Below are 27,979 nucleotides of genomic sequence, written 5' to 3' on the forward strand. Positions count from 1 at the left end.
AAGTAACATTCTCAGCTCTCATACAGTTGGCTCAAAGGATGTGTTCTTAATGATAACCAAAAAATCAAAGTCAACTGTTTGTAGTTGTGTCTAAGCCAAAACCCCAGGTTCGAATAATTATAATCCTTGCTTGGGTAGATGAACACAACAATAATGCCCCGTAGGAGGGTAGTGCCACCAGTGCACCTCACTTTGTGCATTGTAGGCATTGTTTAATGTTTTTGCAGCATCCCTTTGGCCCATAGCTGCAACCTCTTTAATTCCTTTAAGGGGAGCGCACTCTTAGATTTTTTATGAATATTTTTGAAATTAAAAAAAAATGGTTAAATGGCCGTAAGACATGAGCAACACGTTATCACGTGACCAAAGCATTTTTTCGAAATATTAAAATTGATGGGGTTTTGGGCCTTCGCCCCCAACACGGTGAGGTAGGGCTGACGTTTGGCTCCTAATGACTATTGTCATTTTTTCCTTTATTCGCCTAATTTATTCATTATTTTGATTTTTATATCACCTTATCTTCTACGTCTGGCAGTGTCTGGCAACAACAATGGCTTGTTCCTTGGTGAATGCGTGGTAGGAGACAGGGTTGCCACCATACATTGAAAGCGGGTGGTGGGACACTTTTTACTCTGAGCAATTTTTTCGCTATTTGCGGTGTTTTGCTGTCTTTTTTTACATCCAGTAATTCCTAAATACAATCTATATACTTTCACCTTCAAAAAATACGCTCAAAGATGATGAAATGAATAAAGGATGATGAAAAGGGAGTATATGATGACAAGTTCATTATATCAAATCTCGGTTAGATAAAATAGTGTCGGGTATTAGGTGCAAGGTAGGAAATTGCAGGGGTAAAATTCAGGTCGAATTCTCTGCCAATAGATGGGATACTGATATTTTAATGAAGTGCCAATCGTGTAGGTTTACAGTTAGTGCCCCAGCAAAGCGAATTAGCAATGGAAAATCTCAGCACCATCAATTGAGTGAGATAAATATTGAGGAAATTGAACACAACTTTGGCTATGAGAAATTCAACTTGCTAACACATCTGTTTGGCACAAGTGAAAGTATAGAAGAAGTTCTTCATTCGAGAGACAAAAAGGCTTGAAAATCAAACTCCAAAGACCAAAAGACCAAACAAGTGAAAAACGACTGAAAATCAGTCAAGAATATCAGCCTGGTAGCTACTAAACTTCTAGTTTCTTAGTTTCAAACAAGGCAACAATGAGTCAGGTGGTACTTGATGATACCCCTCTCGAGCGAATAATACCCCCTTTTATAGAGGGAAGGGGTGATCTGGAGCCAGAAATCAACCAAAATAATGCTCTAAGGTAAGTTTTTCCACGAGTGCCAAAAAAAAACACTTGTTGATCTTTACGGTCGTTTTTCTGTTTTCACTTTTTGCACTTCAAACGCAAACTACATTTTTATTTTTAGGCCAATTTTAAAAGTTAAATATACCATTGGAAAGAGAAAGAAAGACGAATATTTGTTTGGGGCTAGATTTTTCTTAGGTTGACGAGGAACCGGTGATAATCAAATTATACAAATTTGGGGGGGAAAATCCCCCCCCCCATCCAAAAAAAAAGGAAAAGTAGAAAAACTCTTCCCATTATTTTTTTCATACTGTGATATACTTTTCTGTGTATGAAGCCGCATTGCAATAGCTCTAAAAATGAAGGAGGTGAATCATTTTTAATTTTTTTTATTTATTTTTATTTTTTAATAAAATCCAAAATAATCATCCGATCACTCAAATTTTTCCTGAACATCACCTTATATATATGTATAACATATAAAAATTCCATAAAAATCGGAGCATTATTTCTATGTAAGCGTGCGCTCCCCTTAACTGTTCTTCCACTCATGTTCTCTTTCTTCCATATGACTTTCCACCCTCTATAACAACTGTTTCATAGTGCAACTGCAAGGTTTTCCTCCTGTTACACCTTTCAAACCTTACTGTCAATTTCCCTTGCGGCGCCGATTGACCTCGCAGGTCCCAGTACTTGGCCTTTATTCCACAACAATGATAGTTCCCTTACGTGTAAATTATTCCATAGATTGAATGAATTAGAAAACCAGTTAACTAATTTTATTGCTAGTGGTTTTAGACTAAAAAGGTATGATACCGATTGAAGGTTGATGACGATTAATAGCTGTTTTATTAAGGTCAAACTATGAAACAGTAGGCTAATCTAGATGAGAATTTGTTACACATCAAATAAAAATATAGAAAAACATTTTAGTAGTGAAATATATTTTTTTAAGGGTGAAAATTTCCTACTGAAGACAAACAATCAATTAATTTAGTTAATGTTTATCTCTTTGTAACTATTTTAACGACAGTCAGTGCAAACTTTAATACATGAAACATTCATTAAATCTGTTTTGGTAACCAATTTGATTTTTTTTATCAGGAAGACCAGACAAAAACGATCTAACTTATATATATCATTTGCTAGTCAACACTGGTCACAAAACACAGTGTGAATTGGTACTTAAGAATTTCTTACAAAGGCTACCATTTCCGAACAATTCGACACTTGGCAGATGTTACCATATGACGTCACCTCCCATTACCGTTACCGGTTACCTCTCGTGGTTGGCATATTCACACATTTGATTATTCATTAAATAATAATATTTACATCGACTCATTTTTATGAATAATACAAAGTACATACAGATGAAAACGTAATTCCCGTGGGTGACAATTTTCCGATTGCCAAAGCAATTTCATTTTATAGTTTCGACACATACCAAGATGGCAGAGACGAATTAATAGCTAGTATATTGATTTTCACGTATCTGTCTAGACAGCAAATTAAAGATAGGACAGAATTTATTAATATATCATATATCCCTGCAGAGAAACTCTCTAAATAGCAAACACTCGAACAAGTCAATGCGTGCCGTTTTAAAGGCATCCTCTTTCTAATACTACTATTACTACTGCACCTGTTTACTTGTCGCCGACACGGCGAGGAAAGTTCATAAATCATGACTTCGATCATGAGGCAAACAGCGCGGAAGTATTTATTATGGTGTGCCAATGAACACATTGAATTCAGAATTCCAGTAAGACTTATTTTGTCATTGTTTCATCTAAGTAACTTTTCTTTTACTTTAGTAAATGTTATAAGCTAGCCAAAGTTTGTTCGGGCCGCTATCGGTGGGAAACCCTACGATTAGCGAGAGCTTTAATTTTTTATTTTTTTTTTATTACGAAACGGTCAAGATTAGGTTAAACTGAAGAATATCACCGCAGTCTGATTCCCGCCAGTCGTCACCGGGATATTTACTGCCTTAAAAAGAAGGCAGTAAATGTCCCTAGCTTAAATAGCGTATATTTCCTAGACGACTGGCAAATGGAATTTTTTGAGACCGCGGTGGGTATTTTCCAGTTTTACCTAATCTTTTAAATGATTGTTTGCTCGTATGTTCTGGCACTTATTGGCTATGTACCGTTTTGTTCATGTTTTCATATTCATCCCACGGTTTAAATGTTCACGAAGAAAGGTAATAACCTTGCCATTCTAATGTCATAAACTGGTAAAGTAAGACAGAGAACCAAACCGGAATCCATGGCAGTCAACTGGAAGCGCACTTTTTGTAGTATTCTCGCAGTTTTGACTGAAGATTGGTTTTCAGCATTTGTACCGTAAAATTCATAACGAAAGTAACGGCATTTTTGCCAAATCTGTATAAACAAAACGGCCAGAAAAACTACATGGCACATAAACATTCATAACAACAAGGCATAATATTCATCGGCAAATTCTCCTAGCCTACCTGCGGTAAGAATTTCGTATGAGTCTACAAAATATATGCTAAAAAAATATTAGATATCCGAATTTGACTGAAACTGTAATAATACCAAAAAGGCAAAACTTGTTTGGAATCAGACCGCCGGTTATTTTTTTTTTAGAATGTTAGGTTGTATCGACTTGGTTGAGTTTTGTTCATTGATGATCCCAGGTTTGGGCTATAAAACTGGTAGTTACCAAATGGTCTAGGATCTTCAGTTTTACTGAAGATTGTAGTGCAAAGTTGAAAGTAACTGCTAAAATATCACATGCAACCATTCTGTATCTTTACTAAAAGTATAGAAATATGGCAAAACTTGTTTGGATTTATTTTAGGATGTTAGGTTGTATTTGATATTAGGCTAATATTTTCTGTTGTACTGCTGCAACTATCATATATTTTTGTCATGATTTGTGTCATGATTCATAATGAAATACTTACTCGTGCATCTTCCGCGAAATTAAGAGTTACGGAGATTTTTGCCGATGAATATTGTGCCTTGTTGTTATCGCAAGGATGCATTTATGCTGCCATGTCAATTTTTCTGCTGATGCGTTTTGTTTTTGTCAATGTATTGTGGGTAAAAATGCCTAATCGTCTTTTGTTTTTCGTTATGAATTATAAGTACGGTACAAAAATGCTGAAACCTGATTGGTTGCTTTGTTTCAAGAATATCCAATTAACTGCGATTTTGGAATAAGCTGGCTTTCTACAAAAGTGCGCTCAGTTGACTGCCATGGATTCCGTCATGCACGCCTGCAGTGGGTGTTTCTGTCTTACTTTTGAGGCTATTGGTCATTTCCATGGACATTACAATGGAACTCCACAGGTTGTGAATACCTTTCTTCGTGAACATTTAGTACTACTGACAAGTGTTCAGTGTCCGTGTGAATCGCCTTTGAAAAGGGTAACATTGCAGTTTCGGCCGTGAAATTTCACCGAACTGCAACTAGACGTTAGGGGTAAAATTTCGTTCAACCCTGGCAATAATATTACCGCTTGCCAGAACATACGAGCTTGCAACGATATTTTTAAAATGTGCATAAGCCGTGGCGGCGTTGCACCACCCGAAACTGAGAGCGGTACCACGGCGCCATGTATCTCTAAATCTAATCATTTGCGGTAGAAATAAAGGTCAGATTCGTTGAAAGTACACTATTTAAGCAAGGGAAAATGTAATTTTATATCGGAAATGTGAATTTGACCGAAACTGTAAATTTACCTAGAATTCTTAGGTTTTTGGGTATATCTTGAAAGATTCTGATTTTCATTTCTATTGGAAGTCAGTAGTTTTAGAGAGGCCTAGAGCCCCCTCTGTGACTAAATTAAGAATAATTGGCAACCACAGTGGAAACCAGACTGGGGCTTTTGGATTGAAGAATACAAAACATCGTAGATTTCAGGGATGAATCCTTAATAATCTAACCTAACCCAGGTCAGTTGGGGCAGACCCTAACCTTGTCAGGGAACCTTCATTAACCTGACTTAGGGCATTGTAAATCATATATGGAATTACAAGGAGGCGTCCTAACCTAACCTAGCTCACTCCATGACTTTATAAATGGACTTTATCCTTACCCTTAGTCAGAGTCCAATCAGGATCAATCGATTTAGATTCCTCTACCCATTCTTTGATATGGTGCTTTATATTTGATGTAGGTGGTGTAAGGCAACAGGACTGATAAAAGACATTGATGAAGTAGCTGATCATCTGGGTAGTATACTGATGAATTGAATAATAGATTTAGCTGTTAATGATAGGCCATATGCAAAAAAGCACCTTCCAGAGACCCCGTTTTCAGCAGTCTCTTGTAGCTTCTTCCATTATCATAACATCAGAGGGCTTAACCATTTCACTGTGTGGGAATGATCTCAGTCATCAAAAGATCTCATCCATGGTGTGGGACTGGATCTCCTTAGCATTCTTTTTGTTCTAGTTAGGTAGCTTGTAAAAGATAATGCATTTCCCACGTCATTTTTAGGAGCTTTTGTCTATATTCTAGCGATAAATTGCATCATTCGATTTCCAATTTGCAGGATAATCTCAGGACAATGGATTGACTTCAGCAGCTATCCAAATGCAGAGGAGGTTATTTAATGATGAAGTAGGACAAAGGCTTTTATTTGGAAATAACAATGATAGTAATAGACCTGAACTATCGGCCGGTTCTGATAGTGATAGTAGTGAATATGGTGATGTTTATTATATGGTAGACTTCTAGACAAACCTATCTTAGATAATTTCTTAACTTCATGAATGAGGAAATGACAGAGGAGGAAACATTTTTTCAAGCACCAGGGGTCGTATGAGTAAATAAAGAAAACGTGGTAAAATTTGCAAATGGAAGACCATTGAATATTCAGTTTGTAAAAAGTTGGTGCTCTGAAACTGTTATTGGAGATGATAAATTTACGTGATGTCACTTGAGTATTACTGGTAATGCGATTTTATTTTTCTTCTTGGAGTGGTCTGATGAAAAGGAGTAATTTTGTCAGGTATCAGAAGATGCGAAAAGGCAGTTAGTGTATGCAGATAGTCAGTTAGGTTTGGTCAAGTCTACTCTGTCAGTTCTTTCATCTTCTGGTGTTATTCCTCACTCACTCCTGCTCCTTCTTCCAGTGCTCCCTATGTGGTTCAGGAGAAACAGACAGGTAAAATTGAAGATATGAGTTAACTTCTGTTCACAGTTAGGAATTTTACCAAGTATATTATGGGTAAGAATTGTGGTTTCTCCCAATAGTGATTGGCCTTTTAGAGGCCCTCATGAGAATCAGTAGGTCTTCTCCTTTGCTAGGGAACCAGGGCATGTCTTGGGGTGGAGGTCTGTGCCCTTCACCACCTCTTGACCATCTGCCATCTCAAATTTGGTGTGTTCTCTGAAAGATTTATTCGGTAAAGTTTTGAGCTTGTGTCACATGGCTTGTGCACTACCCTCATCTGAAGGTAGTCATTGTCCTTAGTTTTGGACAGTTGGGTATGAGCTTTCAACTCTGGCACAGGAGTCACTAGTGCTCTATAAGACAGAGTCCCTTTACCCTGTAAGGATCCTCTGACAAGTCTTGTTAGGAGGACCCTACACCCTGCTATTGATCCACTGCTTGGTGACAGTACTTACCTGGAAGGATCACGCAACAAGCAAGAATACTCAAAAGCTTTTTTCCCTTGTAAAAAAGCTTTTAATTTGCTTGACTGAGTGAAAGTTACTCTGGCTGCATGAACTCATTACCCTCAGCAGACTTTAACATTAGGTAAAATTCATCCCAAATAACTATGATTTTTATCATTAATTATCTGGATACTTATCTTCTGTTAAAGTGGAAGCCCACCCAGCCTCCCACATGTGTGGTCATGAAGAATTCTGATAAGAAAATAAGCATTACAATGCCACTTTTTGGGAAATGGGCAGTCCATCTGGCTCAGCCAAGTGTTATTCTTTTTTTTTTTTTACTGTGAATGCTGATTGTGCCTGATGGCTTGAAGATGTGAGTTAACTTTAACAATAAGTATTGAAATAATTAAGTTTATCATAAAAATGTCAATTTAAAGAAGTTTCTACTCCTCCCTGAACAGAGTATTAATGCTTTATAAGAGAAAGAGTGAAGCACAGTCAAGACGTGGAGTATATACTGTACTTCACTCAGGTTAATGTAGTAAATGAAGATTGGCAAAAAAAGACATTTGCAGAGTGATGGTTTGTATCTGTTTAACAAAATTATTAGTTTAGTTTTTCTCTGTTTTCCCTTAGTGAGAAGTCAATGACTAACATTATTTTTTTATTTACAGGAACTTGTGTCTATAGCGTCCATGTTTAAAATTCCTGTCAAGTGGATAGACAAACCAAAAGAAGATGTAAGTCTTACTATCATGCAGACCTTGTGTCTAGAAAAAAACAATGTAAAGAGATTTATTGTATAATTATATCTCATGATAATTAGGTAATATACAACAACTTGTGTCAGGAACAAAAAAATATAAAGAGATTTACTGTATAATTATATCTCATGATAATTAGGTAATATACAACAACTATAGTTTTACTGTGCATTGCTTCCTGCTTTTTTCCTCCCATATCTTTCCTTTGGTCTCTTTCCAACAATTCGTCAAACTTCTTTAGCTGCTCCAATGATGTTCACCCCTCATCCACTAATAAATTGCTCATACTAACCATAGGGATTATGTGGTCTGGTCAGATATAATCTTAATTTACCACACTGCTATTGATGATCTGATGAGGAACAAGACCGGAACCATAAAGGTTCCTTATTCTGAGGGGGCAGTTTTGAACTGGAATTTTTCTTTTGTTAATCTCAATCCTCTTATAATGTTTGGATCTGGATTTCATTAATACAGATAGGCATATTATTATATATATTATTATATTAAAGGTCGAACTATCCTGGAAAACTCATCAGTTCAAGTGTGGTCTTGATAAAGGAAGAAGATGCTTTGTAAATTACTGAGCTTGATTTACTATATCAGAACTACATTTTGAAGGTTATTGCAGCCATACTAAATCTAGTATTTATATTGATGTTACCCCTTAGGATTTAGATCTTGTAAGTGACATTTGTGAGCCTTTAACATTAATATCCTAAAAAAATCTCTAGAGTGATTGATATATAGGAAAAAAAGTGGGCGTTGTAGATTGGTAAACAGTAGAAATTGGTCTGTTATTTATATTGGTGAAAAAACAAACTATTTCCATAGAGTGTAATGCTTGTGTGTTTACAGGGTAAATTGATTAAGAGTTAACCGGTTAAGTTCTTATCCTAAGGCCAGCTTATGTTGGGACGATGGGCTATTGTGGTGGTGATGTGGTAAAAGCCTAAAAAAGGACTGTTTTAGTTTGATACTATTACACATGTTACCTTATGTAAACTTTAGAATTAGTTTTAACACTACCCAATTAATTTATATTAGCCTATTCTGTACATCTGGCACTCCTCAGACACACACTGAGAACACTTCACCAGACAAGGTAAGTAGCTGTAACTCTCAGTGCTTCTGGTGGTAATAAGAAATTCTTTGTGTTTGATGTCCCTTTGACCATCTCAAGAGGTGGAATACCCCGGGGAATATTGTAGTACAGTACCTTTTTCCTCATGGCTATAATACCTGCTGCTTCAAGTTAGTGGCATAAGTTAGTGGCATACTTTCTTGACACCTTCTCCACTGCGTGATGGATGAATAAAAATGTATTTGATTTTTATTTATGGAATTACATTGAATATAAGCAAGTTTTTAACAAGACAACTGGAACACAACTCTTTGTGAATGTGTTAGCTATAGTGACTAACATTAGCAAACAGCTGTTTATTAATGTAAATTGCAGGACAGTATAAGCTTTAGCATAATTTTTATAGATGAAAACAGTGTAAATTAATAAAGAAACAGTAACAATAACACAAGGGATGCTAGTAAGCGAGTGGTGTACCCACAAGAGCGCCTGATTTTAAAAAAACAGTACGGCTCTTGATCCGGAGACGAAAACCCTCAAATTGATATTTCCGCCGTTATATCCTTAAGTATGATATATCATGGTCCGTTATCTCAGTGTGCTACTTAAGCTGTGGCTTTAGCTGTGGCTAAAGAAACAAATAATGAGCAAACTCCAAAATGATTTGAAGGTAAAGGCAATGCCTGAAACTAACAAAATCACACATGTACTTCATTTAATTTAAAGTGTTTTTAAATAAAGGAGTTGCAATTTTTAAACCCAGATTTGATCATATACGAAAGAAACGTCTCTCTGAATTGAGTTTCATTCAGCAACTAAAGACAGTGATGATGTCGGTAAAACGCAATCAGCTGATGACTTTAAGAAAGTAAACAAAACCAGAATGCAAATGGTACATGATTGCTCTGTTCTTATTTTTTAGTATGATATGACAGTAATGCTCTCTCTCTCTCTCTCTCTCTCTCTCTCTCTCTCTCTCTCTCTCTCTCTCTCTCTCTCTCTCTCTCTCTCTCTCTCTCTCTCTCTCTCTCTCAATGCATTTTATTTATCACTATACTTATGATGATACTCCATCCTCCATTAAAAACCACAAATTCTGGATGAAGGATTGTCAACCTGTACTGACATTAACAACCCAATCGAGAAATGGCTGATTGCGATGTCATTTACTGTAACTAGCAAGTATTGTAGACATGTTGTTAAAACTTGCCAATTCTCAATGGTGGCTTCCATAAGTAAAAGTGATACACATTTTTATTCATCCTTCATAAGTTAAAACTGCGGGTTATAGCCGAGGCTGAATAAAACAAATAAAGGACAGGCTGTAAAACATTTTGGAATAGGCAAAAGTGATCTCCGGAACTGGCGAAATCACACTTACTGCTTGTACAATAAAGTAAAGTGCACGTATTAAACCCAACTTTGTTAATTTACAAGAAGAGATATCTCTGAATTATGTTTCTTCTAGCAACTAATAGCAATGAAGCTGTCGGTAGTACCAAGACCACCCGTTGTCTTGGTAGTTTTCATTCAGCTGAGATTTTGAGAATGTACAGTAAACAATATCAAATGCAAATGGCATATAGGGGCTATGTTTATATTCTGTAATACAGTAACAATATGATAATACATGCAAAATACTGTAATTGGATGCAGCAAGCAAAGCAACCTTAATTTAAATCATTGTTATTATAAACATAGTTGTAATGTTTAACCTTTGTAAATGATTACTTTTCTCCAGAAAATATTTCATTATTTAGAACTTTCTGGTTTTTAGAAATATGGGTAAGAGATTGTAAACCTGTATAAGTATTTTGCTGTGTTTACATTAATATTAATATTTTAAAGTGAGTAAATCATTGTTATAAGCATTTTAGGGTGTATATATTTAAGAGTAACAGTTGTTGGAGGGTAATGTTAGATGACTGGGTTTTTGGGATGATGGTATGGGGTGTATTTTTTTTGAAATAATATTAAATTGTTTTGGTATGATAATTTAGGGTTTATTTTTGTTTGAACTACAGCGTGTATTAAATTAGGCAATGAACTGTTAAAATAGGCAGTCACTGTATAAGCGTGTTAGTTTAAGGGGTACAGGGTATAGATATACTTCTTAGCAAAAACACACAGTCACATATATATACAATGATATATCTGAGTTTCTTTTATATCTGTGTAGGCTCGGATGCTTTTATCTCGGTGATCTGCTACTAAACTGTTGTTTGCATTTGTAAACACTAAGTTTCGTTTACAAAAGTGTATGTAATGTTTGTGTATAAAATTGTTTAATAGATAGATGACCATTGTTGTTGTGATATCTCTCAGTATAGAATCAACTGCTGTAGTCAGCCTAAGGCATTTTGGAATAAAGGGAATATACAGGCAGTCCCCGGTTAATGGCAGGGGTTCCTTTCCTGGCTGAGTGCCGCTAACCGAAAATCGGTGATAATAGCGCTGATAAACTGCTTAATCGCCGCTAACCGGATATCCGCGCCAATATCCGCTTATCTGAATCGCTTACTGGTGCCAAAAATTGCTTACTGGCACCAAAAATCTGGTTAACGGCATCACTAGCCAAGCGCCATTAACCAATGCTGCCAGTAAACGGGGACTTACTGTACAGGGAGAATAAAACCCAATATTTATGACAGTTAACCTATCCTGTCAGGTAGAGATGAGAAAGTTAGTTAATAAATCAAGGGTAAAGTATTTGGATTAAAATTAGATCGAAAGTTGTGATCTAATGCTTGAATTTTGGCACGCTCTAGTAGGTAAGGAGATGGCATTCTCTTGGTCAAAGACAGTGTCCAGCCAATTTATGAAGTACAGTAGGACCATTTTTTTGCCAGCAATTTATTAAGGGAATGTAAAATATGCAATAGTCTGGTTTGTTTCATGTGTAGGTCTAAAAATGGACAGCCAAGAATGAAAAATCAAAGAATGCCTTCTATTTTAGCACTCAGAAATATTTAATAGGAAAAAATATTGACTAAAATAAAAATTCTTGTATATGTTCTTGAATTGTATACTTATTGTAGCACACTTATCTTTACAGCCGTATGTGATAGTAGAGATGAAGAATGAAAATGATGCAAGAAAGCTTATGTCTCGTACTATGCTTGTTAGATCGTGTTATGAATTATGGTAAGTATATTGCCATCTTGCAATAATACCTACTAATGCCATGCTCTCTGTAGAAAATTCAAATACAGTTACTATAGAATACAGGTAATTAATTATAATAGCCAGGTTTATCTTTGTATTGTGAACCATGCTTCTTAGAAAATTATAATTAATGCTTAATTTTTTTCATATGAATGACAAACAAATTATCTTCACTAATTCAGTACTTTGTGGTCAAGATGGAGATCAGTTTTTGAATAATGATTAGTGTAGAAATAGGGAGAAAGAAGGAGGAAATATACATGACAGCTAAAGTGCAAATTTTATGTACATAGAAGGCAGATGTGTGCAAAAAGTTAGTCATATATACAGTACAAATAACAGATATTATCAAAATACTGTAATAGCCAAATACTCATGACATTCTTTAATACAAAAAAAAAAAAAAAACGATAAAATGCAACTTCTGGCAAAATCATGCAAGGACTACATAATTCAAACAGTACAGAGTAACAACTTGATACTTCAAGGACAGCTTCATTTTTTAAATGAAACTTAACTCTCCTTAATATAACTTGTACTTCTGCACCAGCAGGAGTTTGACAGATTGAAAGCAAAAATGAGAACACTTGGTTCTCTAAGGATGTACATTTCCTATCCATCTATTTTCCACAACCTCACCAGGGGACCGATAGTTACAAACACTTACAGCTGGTCAGTCTACTTCTGCCTTTGGTTTTGATAGGAGATTGTCCGATTATCATTTGTGCTCAGTTTTCTGTTGACAAATTTGGTTGGTTTTTTGGATTTTCTGAGATTGTCTTTTGGATATGGATGACAATGACAGAATAAGGACCTGGAGTACTCAGGGTTGATTATAGGAATTGTACCTTCATGCTTGGAGGTACCTGTTACTTATCCATCATTGGCTCTGCAGGGTTTTGTCATAGTAACTTTGTTCTTCCTGCTGAAGGGGGCTCCCTTCAAAGAGACCTCAGCTATTTTCAAGATGAGGTTCTCATACCTGAGTGAAAGTCCTCTTAAGACGGCAATAATAGCTGATGGATTGAATTTAGTAGATAAGTGAATACTTGTTCGTCTATAATTATTTTGTATTAGGTAGCTTTTTAGGGCCAGCTGATTTTTACTTTGCCCACTACATTTTTCAAATGGGGAAATTAGCTATATAATGAGGTAAAGTTCATTTAAAAAAATATAAATGCTTAAATTAAGATTTATTTTTTTAAATATGTACTCACCTCTCCATTATATCAGTTGCCCTCCCTACTCCCCACATTCAAAGTGGACAGAAGTGGACCTGACCAGCCTATGAGTGTTTGTGCTTATCTGGGCCCTGGTGGGGATGGGGGAAATAGGTGGATAGAAAATGTATATTTTTAGAAAACAGTACAGGCCGTCCCTGGTTATTGGCGGGCTCGGTTATCGGTGATCCAGTTTTACGGCACGTCTGGCGACGAAAATTGGCAATTTTCAGCGTCGAAAATTGCTGATTTCTGTGTATCAGCGCCGATAATTGGGTATTGGCGCCAATACATACCTAACAGAGGCGCTGAAAACTGAAAATCAGTGAAAAAGTGTCGAAAATCGCCAATTTTCGGTTATCAGTGATTTTTGGTTATCATCGCACCGTCAGAATGGAACCCCTGCCAATAACCGGGGACTGCCTGTATTCTCATTTTTTTTTCGATTTGCTGAACTCTTCGTTGGCACAGAAGTAAAAGCTATATAATGGATAGGTAAGTATTTGAAAAATTAGTTGTATTTTTATTTGGTGTGTCTGTCTTTTGACCATGTGTAAATGTTTCTTGCACTACAGCAGGACATTAGTGAGGCAGCTTGTTTGATTAAGAGGTCCACAGCTTCTCTTTTAATGTAACTACTAAGCCAGTGTTGCCTTTAAGATCACTAGTGGTACTTGAAGGTGTGACTTTAATTTATGTAGTTTGTTGATATAAGGAACCTGAAGTAATGGCAAATATAGAGGAAGTAGGTATAGTAGGTAGCATCTTGATTTTATAAAGAATTTATTTTTTGTAGTACAGTACTTGATCCACTGCAGGTCTTAGTATACAAATTTCCCAGAAATTCAGCAAGTTGTTAGGTACTTATTTACATTACTGTAGTTTGTGTGTTTGTGCATGACTAATGTGTCTTGTGTTGCAGGGGCCAAGGCTGTTCAGAAGAAGAGCTTCACTCAAATGTAAAAAGTATGCCTCAGGAACTGTTGAAGCCGCATGTTAGTCATGAAAAGACATTTAAAGTGCGAGTAGAGACATTTAATCGATCTTTAAAGAATTCCGAAAAGCTTCAAAGAATCGAGGTAAGAAATGTGATTATTTAGGTGTTTATTATGAGTGAAGGTAGTTAGGGAGAAAATTGAATTTTCATTAACCAAGTCTATTTAATATGAAGCAGTTTGTTTATATTTGCCTAATCCTGCAGTCAGCAGCTCCTTTCAAACACTACAAAAGAAGATAAAAACTCTTCACGTGTCCCGGTATCCCTTTAGGATACTTTTTATAATACTTTTTATTATGTAGACTTATGAGTTTTTGTTGAAAAATTGGATTAATTTGAAAGAATTTTATGTATTCAGCTCAACTTTAGCGGTATACATTTGCCTGAGTTGTTGTTTAGGGTGGAAGATATTCGTGTTGAAGGAAGATGGATTGAGCCAGGATGTTGAAGTAGGATAGCCTAACCTTTTACTGGGAGAGGATGGGAAGTCAGAAGACTTTTGTGTTAACAACGGTTCAAGAACAATACTAGAAGTTGTAGTGCTTAAAGATATTTTTAAAAGAATTGTGCCAGTGGAAAATAAGTATTTGGATCCCCAGAAACAAGGCACAGGAGCCAATACTTTGCCTGCCATGTTCTTGCAAAAATAGGGTATGGCTCAGAGACTATCTACTCCCCCAAGTTTTGGCCTGCTGCAGTGAGAGGGCCAAAATTATGTTTAATACAGTATTTAGAGAATCCTAATTGTTTAAGAAAAGTTGATTAGGGGCACCTCACTGCACATGGTAGGACTGAAGAAAAGTCTTGTGGTTAAAGCCAGTTTATTGACACAGTTCTGCACCTCAGCACCTCTAAACGTACAAGGTTTGTTCTTTCAAGAGCACAAACCTTTGTCTTTTACAAAGGAGCATCTTCAGACCGGTCCTGAATCTTGTAAAAAGGTAGTTAAGAGGATAGTTGATTGGGGGTGGGGGGGGAGTACCTATCCACTCATATGCCTGCCTGATCACTGATATACAGCATATACTTTTTAATTAGCCCTATTGTTTCATTTCACGTGCCAAGTTAGATGAAGATAGCAATGTGTGTATCCCAAAGAAATTCAAGCTTCAGCTGCTGTGCTGCCATGCTTGTCAATGATCTGATATAATAAGATACCTCCACCTGGATCATTAGCCACATTTTCTGGCTTTATGGATGTTGACAATGCAGTTTAGTGTGAAGTTTCTTTTTTGGCTTGTTCATAAGTCATTTCTAGGTATACTTGTCATTGTTTGTTATTTGCCAAGTCATGTTTTGTTGCTATAATTAACCTTTAAACGCCGACTGGATGTATCATACGTTGACTAAAATTGTCTGTTGGGTGCCGAGTGGACGTACCGTACGTCGACTTCAAAAAATTTCAACCTTCGGAAAACTTTGACTCGACCGAAATGGTCAAAAAACGCAATTGTAAGCTAAAACTCTTACATTCTAGTAATATTCAATCATTTACCTTCATTTTGCAACAAATTGGAGGTCTCTAGCACAATATTTCGATTTATGGTGAATTTTTAAAAAAAACTTTTTTCTTACGTCTGCGCGGTAACTCGGCCGAAAATTTCAGAAATTCTTTCGTCATTTTGTCGTAATTTTTGCACTGTTTTATATTAGACATTACGTAAAGTTTTCTATATGAAAATGTGCACAATTTCATGTAAAATACAACAAAATACAACCCATGGTTGTGGCTTTTATCAGTTTGGAAATATTTTCATAAAAATCACGATAACTGCCAAAATTTCAACCTTCGGTCAACTTTGACTCGACCAAAATGGTCAAAAAACACAATTGTAAGCTAAAACTCTTACATTCTAGTAATATTCAATCATTTACATTCATTTTGCAACAAATTGGAAGTCTCTAGCACAATATTTCGATTTATGGTGAATTTTTGAAAAAAACTTTTTCCTCACGTCCGCGCCAGAAATTCTTTCGTCACGTTGTCGTAATGTTTGCACCGTTTTATATTAGTCGTTATATAAAGTTTTATATATGGAAATGTGCGCAATTTCATGTAGAATACAACAGAAAATAACTCATGGTTGTAGCTTTTATCAGTTTTTGAAATATTTTCATATAAATCACGATAACTGCCAAAATTTCAACCGGTCAACTTTAACTCGACCGGGTGGTAAAAAAACGCAAGTATAAGCTAAAACTCTTACATTCTAGTAATATTCAATCATGTACCTTCATTTTGCAACAAACTGGAAGTTTCTAGCACATTATTTCGATTTATGGTGAATTTCTGAAAAAAAAACTTTTTCCTTACGCTCGTCTGCCAGCAACTCCGGCGAACACCTCAGAAATTCTTTCGTCACGTTTGTCGTAATGTTTGCATCGTTTTACATTAGTCGTTACATAAAATTTTATATATGAAAATGTGTGCAATTTCATGTAGAATACAACAGAAAATAACTCATGGTTGTAGCTTTTATCAGTTTTGAAATATTTTCACATAAATCACAATAACTGCCAAAATTTCAACCTTCGGTCAACTTTAACTCGATCGAAATGGTCGAAAATGCAATTGTAAGCTAAAAACTCTTACATTCTAGTAATATTCAATCATTTACCTTCATTTTGCAATAAATTGGAAGTCTCTAGCACAATATTTCGATTTATGGTGAATTTTTGAAAGAAACATTTTCCTTACGTCCAGCAACGATAACTCGGCCAACATCTCAGAAATTCTTTCAGATCACGCTTGTGCGTGTAATGTTTGCACCGTTTTATATTAGTCGTTACATAAACTTTTATATATGAAAATGTGTGTAATTTCATATAGAATACAACAGAAAATAACTCATGGTTGTAGCTTTTATCAGTTTTGAAATATTTTCATATAAATCACGATAAATAGAAAAATTTGACTTTCGGTCAACTTTAACTCGACCGAAATGGTCAAAAAACAGCAATTGTAAGCTTTTCAAACACTTACAGTCTAGTAATATTCAATCAATTAGCTTCATTTTTCAACAAACAGGAAGTCTCTAGCACAATATTTCGATTTATGGTGAATTTAAAAAAACATTTTTTACGTCCAGACGCGTTCAAATTCATGCATCATTTTGTGATAATATTTTCTGTGTTGCTTTGATCGTTTTACAATTTGTTATACACCAAAATCATCGCAATTTAGTGTACAGTACAAAGAAAAAAAAACCCGGTTAGCTTTAACTGTTTTGCTCACAGCGATTTGTATAAAATTATATATGAAAATTTTTTGCGCTGTCATATATTTCAATATTTATATGATAATGATGTTTTTTTTAATTTCTGATGGTTGCATACTAAACTTCAGGCAATGACAAAAAAGGAGCCAAAAATGAACTCTTAATCTTGAAAACTAAAAGCGTGCTGTGATTTTTTGAAAAACTTTTTTCCACTTCGGCGCTTAACTCCGAATGCCGCATACGGGAGACGTTTTTGTAAATAGAGGCTCTGCGTTAGAGGGTTAAGCTAATATACTTCTTATCGCAAAATGTGACTTGCGTTCAACTTGTTTTTAAACACAAATAAATTTTTATGGAGATTTTGTAATATTTTAAGTGTTTAAACTGCTCTTCCTCTGTTTTCTTTAAGACGTAGCCTCCTTACATGAAAGTATTGCTCTTTGCTTTTATGACTGTCCATAGTAAAATCCTGTTTATTGGAACACACTTAAGACCAGTATAAGCTTATATTTATTAAGTGCATATTCAATCCTTGAAACTAATAACCAATTATAGCTTGAGGAAAACATGATGAGGTTGACATAGAATGGTGACTGAACTCATTTACAGTTCTCAATAGCACATCAACTCAAATCCCCTAATTCTCTCTATACAATGTAACACTGGAATGTTGTATTCTTTAGAGTGAAGATTGAAAGGTACACCCTGTTTGTTGAGATGTATAGAAAAGGTCTCCCATAGACTTTGGGTTCATAGGTAAAAAAACCAGCCCTTCCATTAAATGAGTCTGCTCTGTTGTCATCAGTATATTCAACTCTTTCAAGGAATTCACTCGTGAGTCCATGGTACTGGGGACATCATATGTTAAAAGTAAAGTTTAGTATATTAACAGTTGCCAGATGTAGGCTGCTATTTGGAAGTGTCAGCAGTGTGTTTGTCTTAGTAAAAGATGTCTCTTTTGTTAATTTTTACAATATCAGTATTATCTTTTAACTCTTTATTGATTGTGTGAATTTAAGCATGTGAACTGTGTAAATATACTTTTTATAAATTGATTCTTAGTTGGGACTCATTATTTTTTGTATTGTACAATAATTAAGAAGTCATCTTTTTTTTAAGTTTCTGATAAATACTATGGTGATACTAGTGTATGTCAAAAGTTATCATTACAGTCAGTGTGTAAAATATAATTAGCGCTCTACTTTTTGTACTCTTACCAGACAATATGCCACAGATTAATTAAGAAGTTTGTATCTGTGAAACACGAGAAAAATAAAAATTTTGTATGCCATATACATTACTCACTTTATTGATGTTTTGACTTAACTGGTCTTTATCATGTAACTTGCAGTATATTAATATCCTTTACAGTCCTTGAGTTATTTACCTTTTGAGGGTAAGGTGGACTTGACCAACCCAGACACATCCCTTCATATGATTGAGTATTATGGATTGCATCCAAATGAGACACCAGAAACTCCATTTAAGGTGAGTTAATTTTTAGAATTTTTTACTTGAAAGTGAAAGGTGCACAACATCTAGGGTTTAGTTATAAGTTCAGTAATAAAAATATCTTGGTAATTAATAACCATACCTATTTTTAACTGAAGTTATTAAAAAATTTCAATGCAGATTTTATATTTTGTATATATAATTTCTATTAACTTAGATACCCTTATGCCTTGGGTTGAAACAAAAGTTTCTGTTTGTACATACAGCTGATTATTTTAGATAACATTACAGTTTGGTTTGAAATTGAAATATCAGTTTGTCAAGATTTTGTATTGAATTTCAGCCGTACTTTGATGACTATCTGGTTCTTTTGATTTTGAGTCCGGGGTTGATTGAATGCTTCAGTTTTAGGGATCTTAGCAAATAATATTGTCATCAGTGATCTTTGATGACGTGATGCCCAAGAATCTTAGAATAAAAATGCCACACTTGTTTAACCCTTGATGTTGGATGAACTCATAAAATTCATGTCAACATTGCCAGTTTTGTTTGTTTTATGTGAGTAACTCAAACTCCATGCAGTGCCATTGTCTAGCTTTGGAAACAAATCAATTAAAGATATTTTGTCGGAACCTTTGTCAGTTTTATTTTCTTCAGTTATTGAATTTTTGAAGCTCTGCAATCTTTGAAGAAATATCCATATTTTATTATTAAGAACAAACCTTTTGGTCAACTCCCCAAGAGTTAAGAATTGTAATTTGATAGTTTGAATAACTACCTACAATGTTTACAGAATTACAAAGTTTTCTGTGCTGTTCTTGTTAAAATTTTTTTAAGTTTATTTCCTGCTGTAGTGTAGCTACATATATCAAAAAGCATTTAAAGTTTTCTGTGCTCTTCTTGTTAAATTTGTTGTGAAAATTATTTTCTGCTGTAAAGTAGCTTCATATATCAAAAAGCATTAAATGCTGAATTACATTAAAACCCATTTTTTAACATTTGTTACTGAAAACATGAAGTTTCTTATTTAACATGGAATTGGTAGCCTTAAGAAGTTTTTATTATCTTCATTTTAGGAGATTATTTTTTTTACAGAAACTGGTAAGGTCACAACTCTTTCTTTTTATCTTACAGATTTTTCTTGGGCGATGGATTGTTGATGGTCAAAGGGATCTGATCGATAAATATTCCTTGAAGCGTCGCACATACATTGGAAGTACCTCCATGGATGCACAGCTGTCTTTTATTATGTCTAATGTAGCTGAAGTAGAGCCACATCAAATTGTGGTGGATCCATTTGTTGGGACAGGTTTGTTTCTCTCTAAGTTTTCAAATACTTTTGGTCTTTTTTTTTTCTTTATCTTCAAGGGTAATTTCCATGTTTTTTAAATGCCATAAAGTACCAAAAGCTAGCTGTAAGAGATAACAAGGGCCTTAAACGTCTAATAACTTCTTAAGGATAATGAAAATATCATGTAAAGAAATGCTAAAATGAAATATAAATAAAAAATTACTTATCAGCTTCTCAGTGGGAAATAACTAAAAAATAAAGTACTGTAAAGCACAGTACTTACCTGCTGTGAGCTGGTGTTAGCAATTAAGCAGTTGTGAAATTTCCTGCAAGCAGTACATAGTTACTTTTATTGTCAAGCACAAGTAATTCAGGTAGTATCATCAGTGTACGTTATGAGTTTAATTTTTTTTTTTTTATCAAATTATAGCATAAAATTCTAGAAATTAATCACATTCAAATTGATTTGGTTTCGTCAGGTAAATGTATAAGTAAAAGATTTTATAGAGAATAATGAGAGAAGTTTAATGTTCCCATAAAATGTCTTCGTTGTTGTTGTTGTTGTAGGGGGGAAGGGGGCACTGAATAGCTACTGGCATGGGTCTGAAATATGTTGGGACCTTGCTCATTAGGTTTTAAAGGAAATGAGGATGCTGTCAAAGCTGCAATTACTATGATTAGATCAAATATACATGTTCCTGGCAGTGATTTGCCACTGCCAATAAAATCTGTCATCTTAGTAAATGACAGGCATTGTGGAGTAATGAACCTGACAGTAACAAATTGAAACAGATTAAACCAGCTTTTAATTTGTGGTGCTTTCATTCCAAAAAGAATCCCACGTTAAAGTAATATTATACTGTGTTTGAATCAGTGATACTCATCTTACCCATGGGGATTTGATAAATAACCAACACTTTACTTCTGCTTTTGAATGTAGAACAACACTTATAATCAAATATGTCTTTAGTGCTTGTCCAACTTTCAACCAACTACACATGTCAAGTTATAGAAACTTATCTTTGAAATCATTTTTTTTTAGAATATTCAATATTTTCAGTTTGTCCAAGTATGATATGGAATTACTTGGGATGAGTCTTATCTACTGTTAAAGATAGCTATATCTTGGCACCATAGGTATCTTTAGCAGTAGGTAAGCATCCAAATAATAAATTTTATTCTAAAAATTTATATATTTTTGAGAATTGTAATATTTTAAAAAAGCTCTAATACATTTCATCAATGAAAATGCATTGGTCCAGCCCTATGTGAGTTAAGAAATTTGATGCAGTAGTCTAGTTAAACTGTGTACTGTGTTAATAATGAGAAGGGTTTTGATGCCTGATGGTTTGCACTTTTTAAGACAGTCTCATGTGGCCTTGTGTGCTTGCTTTTATCTCAACTAAGTGTCTGTATATTGTACTTTCCTCTTTCTCATTATTTCCTTCTATTTTATATTTCATTAGCTTTTGTCCATCTTGCTGTCCAACCTCTTGAACTACCAGTTGCACCTTTTAATTTTTCAACATAATTTAATTTACTTTCAGTTCTTTTATCATAAAGTTCCTCTTTCCACTATTTTAATCAAGAAGAGTTGCCTCAATAAAATAGCAGCCACATTCAATACAGCGCAATCATATCCTCTCTTGATTTACATATTATTAGAAACTTAATAAGCTTAATAATTAGGAACTGAAGAACCTCTGTTATAGTTTGCTTAAGGTATGTTGTGAAGCAGTCCCTGAAAGTTAAAAAATGAAAAATATTAATTTTACTTTTGTACAATAGGGTCAGTACTAGTATCTGCAGCACATTTCGGAGCACATGTTTGGGGATGTGATATTGATTATTTGACACTTCATGCTCGAACGAAGCCAACTCGGCACAGTCAGGTAAGGCAATTTTTAACATATGCTCTATTTTATAATTTTCGTATGTTAGGTAAATGTTTCATCCAAGCATTGAGTCACAGCTCTTCCCATATCCAATGTATCGTATGCCACTAACATCACACAATTTATTTTTTGTTGAGAGGTTATCAAATATCTGCCTGTTGTAGCATTGTGTGTTAAAGGAAGTGTTAGATACAGCGAATTCCCTCAATCAGTCCGTAGCTGGTGATCTTTACAGCCAAGAGACCCTTCGGAGGGAGCAAGATACAGAGAATTCCCTCCACGAATCCTTAACTGGTGATCTGTACAGCCAAGAGAGCCTTTGGAGGGACGAAGCCACTCAGAAGGATTCCTTCACAATAGACAGGTGTCATAGAAACGTTTGGCTTCTTACAGAAAAAAACTTTGTTCAGTTTCTGACAGAACTAAATTTTATGAAACAGTAACATGGAGTGCATGAGAAAGGCTTAATATGTGGATCTGGTAAACATTGCACTTCCATAGATCAGCACTCAATTTTGCCAGAGGTATAGGTAAAGAGAGATGGAGTCCAGTAGCATAGACTTAGTCTCTGATGATCTAATGAACCAGACAAAAATAGGCACAAATTCTAATCTTTTGGTAAAAAAAGTTGACCACTCATTTTAAATTGATCTAAAACACTTATGAGACACACAAAACAAATTACATTGTCAAAAGTACCCGCAATAGGTTTCTGTTTGCGAAACCAAATCTGAAAATCTTTAAGTGGTACTCATAACCCATAATTGCAAAGTAATGAAAGTTTTTCTATCTGATATTCATGAGTTTGATTATAGGATGTAAACTGGATTGCCTATATTTCATTCTTTTTTTTTTTTTTTTCAGAAAAAACGTGCAGAAGGCGAGAGTATTTTGGGTAATCTCAGGCAGTATGGACTGGAGTCTCAGTTTTTAGATGTAGCAGTGATGGACAACTCAAATCCATTTTGGAAGAGGATCCCTTTCGTTGATGCAATTATAACTGATCGTGAGTTTATTGTTTAATTAATAATTGTTCTGATACCATTTTACAAGTCTGTTAATGTGAAAAACAAGCCTATAACATTTTACTGTTATGTCATCACCCAAGTTGTTTGAGTCTCCTCAAAATAGTACTTGCTACCAAGTTGCTGTGAGGTGCTTCCTGAACATCTGGAATTTATTTCACGGTTGGAGTTCTTGATAGTGGAGAACATAACTGTGGTGAAAGGTCTCTGTAACACCTAGATTTGTTGTGGGTTTGATTCCTTGAGTCTATATTATTTTTTCTTAGGCTCAAATAGTTTGGGTTTTTCCACTTACATGATATTTTTCTGGCCTAGTCTATAGCAAAGGATATCACAGCTTCAATTTAAGTTTATGTTTGACTCTAATAGTAGGAGTTGTGGTGGATCATTAACTCACCTGTAAATGTTCTGACTAACTGTATTAATGGTTCAAAACTACCTTAGAGCTAACCTTTGGATTCCAGTGGTGAGCTGTTTCTTGGTGTAGGACTCTTCACACATGCTCCAGTTTGCCAAGCAATATAATGGTGTGGATAATTGCATTCCTGTAATGCTCTCAGTCCTATTAAGCGTGTTGGATTACATTTGTGCCATACTAATTATGTGGTACTGTCCCCTCAGGGCTGGGTAAGGAGTGAACAGTAGAGGTTTAGCTCTAACAGGTTGAGATCCTCAGGTAATTTTTCTTTATTTTATACTGATTGTTAGTTCAGAAACAAAAATTTGTAATTCATTTGTTGTTGAGTTATTTTGAACTTGCTGTGATAGAGTACAACAGTTAAGTACTACTAAATTAGTATCCTACCACATACAATGACTTTACAGATACAAATCAAAAGAAAATATTACTAAAAATTTGTACACTTGGCTGTGTAATAGATAAACAGTATGATATATTTGTTACCGTCCCAAATGTTGGGGGGAAGGCTAAGGGACTAATAGCTGGGATCTGATGGTGAATGACCTATGTTTTTTAACATAGTCTTTCAATTATTTAGGAAAAATGTTATCCAATACAGGTTCTGTAGAGTTGGTACTTAGAAACAGTATTTGAAAAAGGGAAATCAAACAGTGGTCAGGATGACTGAGATGGTAATCAAAAAGATTGAAATAGTATACAAAATTGAATTATACTTTAAGATCTGTGTTAGTATGTGGATGTGAACCATGATGTGATAGTAAAACTATCTAAAAGGTTTTGTCGATTTGAAAATAAAGCTTCAAGTAGAATATAGGAGTCTCGAAGCAGGATGGAGTGAGAAATGATACCACGTGGGAAATTGCAGAAGTTTTGTACAGTATATAGTTGAGGTAATGGTTAATGGGAGATGGCCATGGCTTGGACATGTCCTTTGTACCACCTCTGGGAGGATGGTATGTGATATTGACAACTGGGCTCCTGTGGGCACAAGTTAAGTTTGAAGACCCAGAACCGAGACTTATTTGAATGAGAACTAAGAGATGGGGGTGGCTGGTTATGAGGGGAAATTTGTAGAAGCAAAAGCAGAAGAAAGTTATGAGTTGCAGAATTTCATGCAGGGACTTTGTGTTGCAGTGTTGGAGATAGGGGTAATGATGGTGATAAACTATGTTATGAGTACATGCTTAATGTGTGTGTGTGTGTGTGAAGGTGTTCAAAATAATTTTAAAGTATTGATTACCCAGGTTTTTAGTGTAGATGACCTTTTGTTATTACAGCAGGTAATTTAAATAATTCGCTCTTTCAGTGTTTTATACATGTAACTTTATTAGCCATATTAATATCTTCTATTGTACTCATGATTAATTAACATTTTTATTGTAACTGACTCCTGTAAATGGAAAATCCAGTTGTCATATTGCACATTATTTTCAGCCCCATATGGAATTCGAGAATCAACCGAACGAGTAGGAAGTCACAAATGCCCAAAGCCTAATGGAGGAGGCACAAAGGACTGTCCATCAGGCTCTGTACATTTCCCTTCTAAGGTCAATTACAGTTTGTCAGAGGTCTTTAAGGATTTAATTGACTTTGCAGCGTCATGCTTAGTAACTGGTGGGAGGCTTGTATTTTGGCTACCAGTATCCAGGTTAGTTACGTTTAAGTATAAAATGTATTATTAGTTTGTTAATAAGATATCAAAAAAGTAGTAAGAAAAAGAATGTTTGAATAATAACAATACTGAATTCAAAAATATTCCTGTTTAATTTTCTTTTGATATCAGTAGTCACTTCAAAGTGAGCATTTATTTTGGACATTATTTTGACTGGGAGGCAGTCAGATTCAGATGGTGCAGTTGCTTTTTTTCTACAAAGATACAAGTAATGAAAAATTAGTCGGTCACTCTATTTTGACTGGGAGGCAGTCAGATTCAGATGGTGCAGTTGCTTTTTTTCTACAAAGATACAAGTAATGAAAAATTAGTCGGTCACTCTATTTTGACTGGGAGGCAGTCAGATTCAGATGGTGCAGTTGCTTTTTTTCTACAAAGATACAAGTAATGAAAAATTAGTTGGTCACTCTGCAAAGAAACTGATAACATTTAGAAAACAGGTTGAATGTGGGTACATCTTCCTCGTACCATAAAAGAACTACCTTTGTTTGGTAGAATTTGTTTCCAGTTTATCTGCTCAGAAGTTATTGCGAATCAAATTCTGAAGGTGTGGTGAAGAGGGTTGGGAAACAGGAACTTACTTTATGCTAGTATAGCTGTTGGGTTTGTATAAAAAAAAATGATTTATTGAATAAATAGATTTGTTTTGCACAAATGCCTAGTTTAAAATTAATTTAGATTTTGATGTATGTTGGACCCTAATAGTTTGACCGTAGATCATCACTGTACACTGTATAGGGTGTCAGGATCACTATTTTTTTTTAAAGTTATGTTTAAGGTTGCAAAGTATATAATGAAATGTAAGGTTATTTTAGTCAGTGATTTATATTTATGAAATTTGAAAAGTAGTCATTGAAAAAATTATTTGTTGACTTAAGCAGATTTATTTAGTCAATTTTAGAGTTATAATTCTTGAGATTGTATGAAATATGGTTTTTACATTTATTTTATTGTTGAATATGTTTTTATGTATTACTTTTTCTTCAGGAGCATTAATTTTTGTGATGTGAATCCTTTTCAGATGTTTTAATTATATTACATTTCTTATTGTAAAGATATTTATGTGTACACTCTTCTGCAGAGAAGACTACATGGATAATTTGGTTCCATCCCATCCTTGCCTTGAATTAGTATCAAATTGTGAACAGATTCTGAACGTTCATTCATCAAGACGACTCATTACTCTGAAGAAAACGAGGGAACCACAGGTCAGTCAGCTATACGTGTTAGTATTTTGGAAATTCATTCTACTTGCAGTATGATGTTCCCTCATTGAAACAGGAGCAGTCATATTTGAAGTAAAATGGAAAAAATGTTGAAATAGTATTTATTCACAAAATAAGCTTCTGTTAGAACTGGGTGACAACTAGTTTCTTAGTTTTGTATTTTTCAATTAAGTTTTATGCATGTAATTGTCCTTTTCTTTCAGTTGTTTTTATATATTTCCTGAGACTATGAAGACTGTTATGTGTGACATTTTGGTCGTGTTTGGTCTACTTTAACTTGACATATAGTTGCCTTATGCTGCAGGGTAATCTCTGCAGTCTAGTATAATTCTTAAGTAAAACTTCCATCCCCAGAAAGAGAGGGATTTACTCAAGTGAGCTTTAACAATTGTTGTGAAGTGATCTTGCATCTATGCTTAAGAGATGATGTTCATAGGTGAAAATATGAGGTGTAACAGTAATACATAACCAGTGGAACAAGTTTAAGTATAGTTGTTAAAAGCAAGGCTGAGTCCATTACAGGGCTACAGGTGTTTCAAATAGGGCTGTGTAAAATCCAGGTGTGTAAATCTTGAAAAATGCCTCGAGTTATAATGTCCAATCAGTCAGTTACATTGTTCCTAAGTCCTTTTATATCAACAGCTATAATATTTAATAGGTGTTTTTTTATGCCATGCATAAACTTTTTCTTATAATTTGAAGAGCAAGTGATGAAAGAATAAAAGAGAAAACTCATGATTAACCAGGCTGTTACTTCATTCATTCATTTCCAGTTAGGGGAGGAGGCAACAGCTCATGTTGCAGATATGTCTTCAAACTTTCGTGAGAAGTTCTTCCAAGCTTCTCAGATGACCAAAGAAGAGAAGGCATTACTAAAAAGTAAGTTTCCAAGAGATAAACGAGGGCAAGGGTTAGGTTATCGACTTCAGAACACTACTGGGAAAAGTAAAGAACTGAACTGTATATCCACAAGTGAAAACACTAATAAAAGGAAAATATCTGACTGAGTTAGTCCACAAAAAATTAGTTCTGATAAAGGTTACAAACATTTGCCTTTTCTTGTGATATCTGTGAAAAATCTTGAAAAACTATCTTTTGAAATAAGTGTCAGTAACAGAAATGAAGTTATGTTGAAATTATTATTTTTTTTTTTTTACATTTTGATCAGGATATAAATATGAATAACTCTGCCTACAGACTTATCAGAGTGTAAAAATAAATCTGCAAGAAAGCTGAAGGTTTTTAGTTGTAAATATTATGTTTTTAAGAGGCTCATTTATACAATGAAATTGAAGTACAATAAACCTTTATTATCTAAACTCGGTTTGAATTGCAAAATCTTGTTACCTGTTTTCATAATATTTAGATAAAATCTTGGGCTCTTTCATGTACTTGAATGAGATTAAGTTCATCTCATCACAAACCCATTACTTTAAAAAATTCTGCTCGAGCATCGCCCATGAAACCCAGACAAGTAATTTCTCTTGCTTAAGAAAAATGATGATGATCCAGTGGCTCAGGTGGGTTAGTGCATGGATTGAAGTCCCTTAAATGTCTGATAGTTAACTAAATCGTTGTAGTGTGTCTGCTAACAGGTTGGCAAGTCTCACATTATCCCAGACTTGT

The 27,979-nt window shown here is 34.7% G+C and overlaps 1 protein-coding gene across 2 annotated transcripts; it reads left to right on the forward strand.

Moving 5' to 3' along the window:
* The first annotated feature begins 2,933 nt into the window (after positions 1 to 2,933).
* Positions 2,934 to 27,672, forward strand: LOC136851359 (tRNA (guanine(10)-N2)-methyltransferase homolog). 2 transcript variants are annotated; one of them, XM_067125412.1, is made up of 11 exons: positions 2,934 to 3,084; positions 7,598 to 7,663; positions 11,827 to 11,915; positions 14,079 to 14,235; positions 18,743 to 18,859; positions 19,958 to 20,132; positions 21,903 to 22,006; positions 22,874 to 23,015; positions 24,890 to 25,103; positions 26,209 to 26,335; positions 27,127 to 27,672. In XM_067125412.1, exons 1-11 carry the CDS (start codon positions 3,007 to 3,009, stop codon positions 27,358 to 27,360), a joined length of 1,503 nt encoding a protein of 500 aa, XP_066981513.1. In that variant the 5' UTR covers positions 2,934 to 3,006; the 3' UTR covers positions 27,361 to 27,672. The 2 variants fall into 2 exon arrangements, with proteins under 2 accessions (XP_066981513.1, XP_066981514.1); XM_067125413.1 differs by lacking the exon at positions 2,934 to 3,084 and adding an exon at positions 5,935 to 5,997.
* Positions 27,673 to 27,979: the final 307 nt, after the last annotated feature.

The sequence above is a fragment of the Macrobrachium rosenbergii genome, chromosome 23, assembly GCF_040412425.1.
Source record: "Macrobrachium rosenbergii isolate ZJJX-2024 chromosome 23, ASM4041242v1, whole genome shotgun sequence".
NCBI lineage: Eukaryota > Metazoa > Arthropoda > Malacostraca > Decapoda > Palaemonidae > Macrobrachium > Macrobrachium rosenbergii.

What these genes read in the sequence shown, in the direction of transcription:
- LOC136851359 (XM_067125412.1), top strand. Translation starts at nt 3,007, where the DNA reads ATGACTTCGATCATGAGGCAAACAGCGCGGAAGTATTTATTATGGTGT. An exon ending in TTTTGGCTACCAGTATCCAG is followed by an intron (nt 25,104 to 26,208) that starts GTTAGTTACGTT and finishes ACTCTTCTGCAG; the next exon opens with AGAAGACTACATGGATAATT. An exon ending in AGAAAACGAGGGAACCACAG is followed by an intron (nt 26,336 to 27,126) that starts GTCAGTCAGCTA and finishes ATTCATTTCCAG; the next exon opens with TTAGGGGAGGAGGCAACAGC.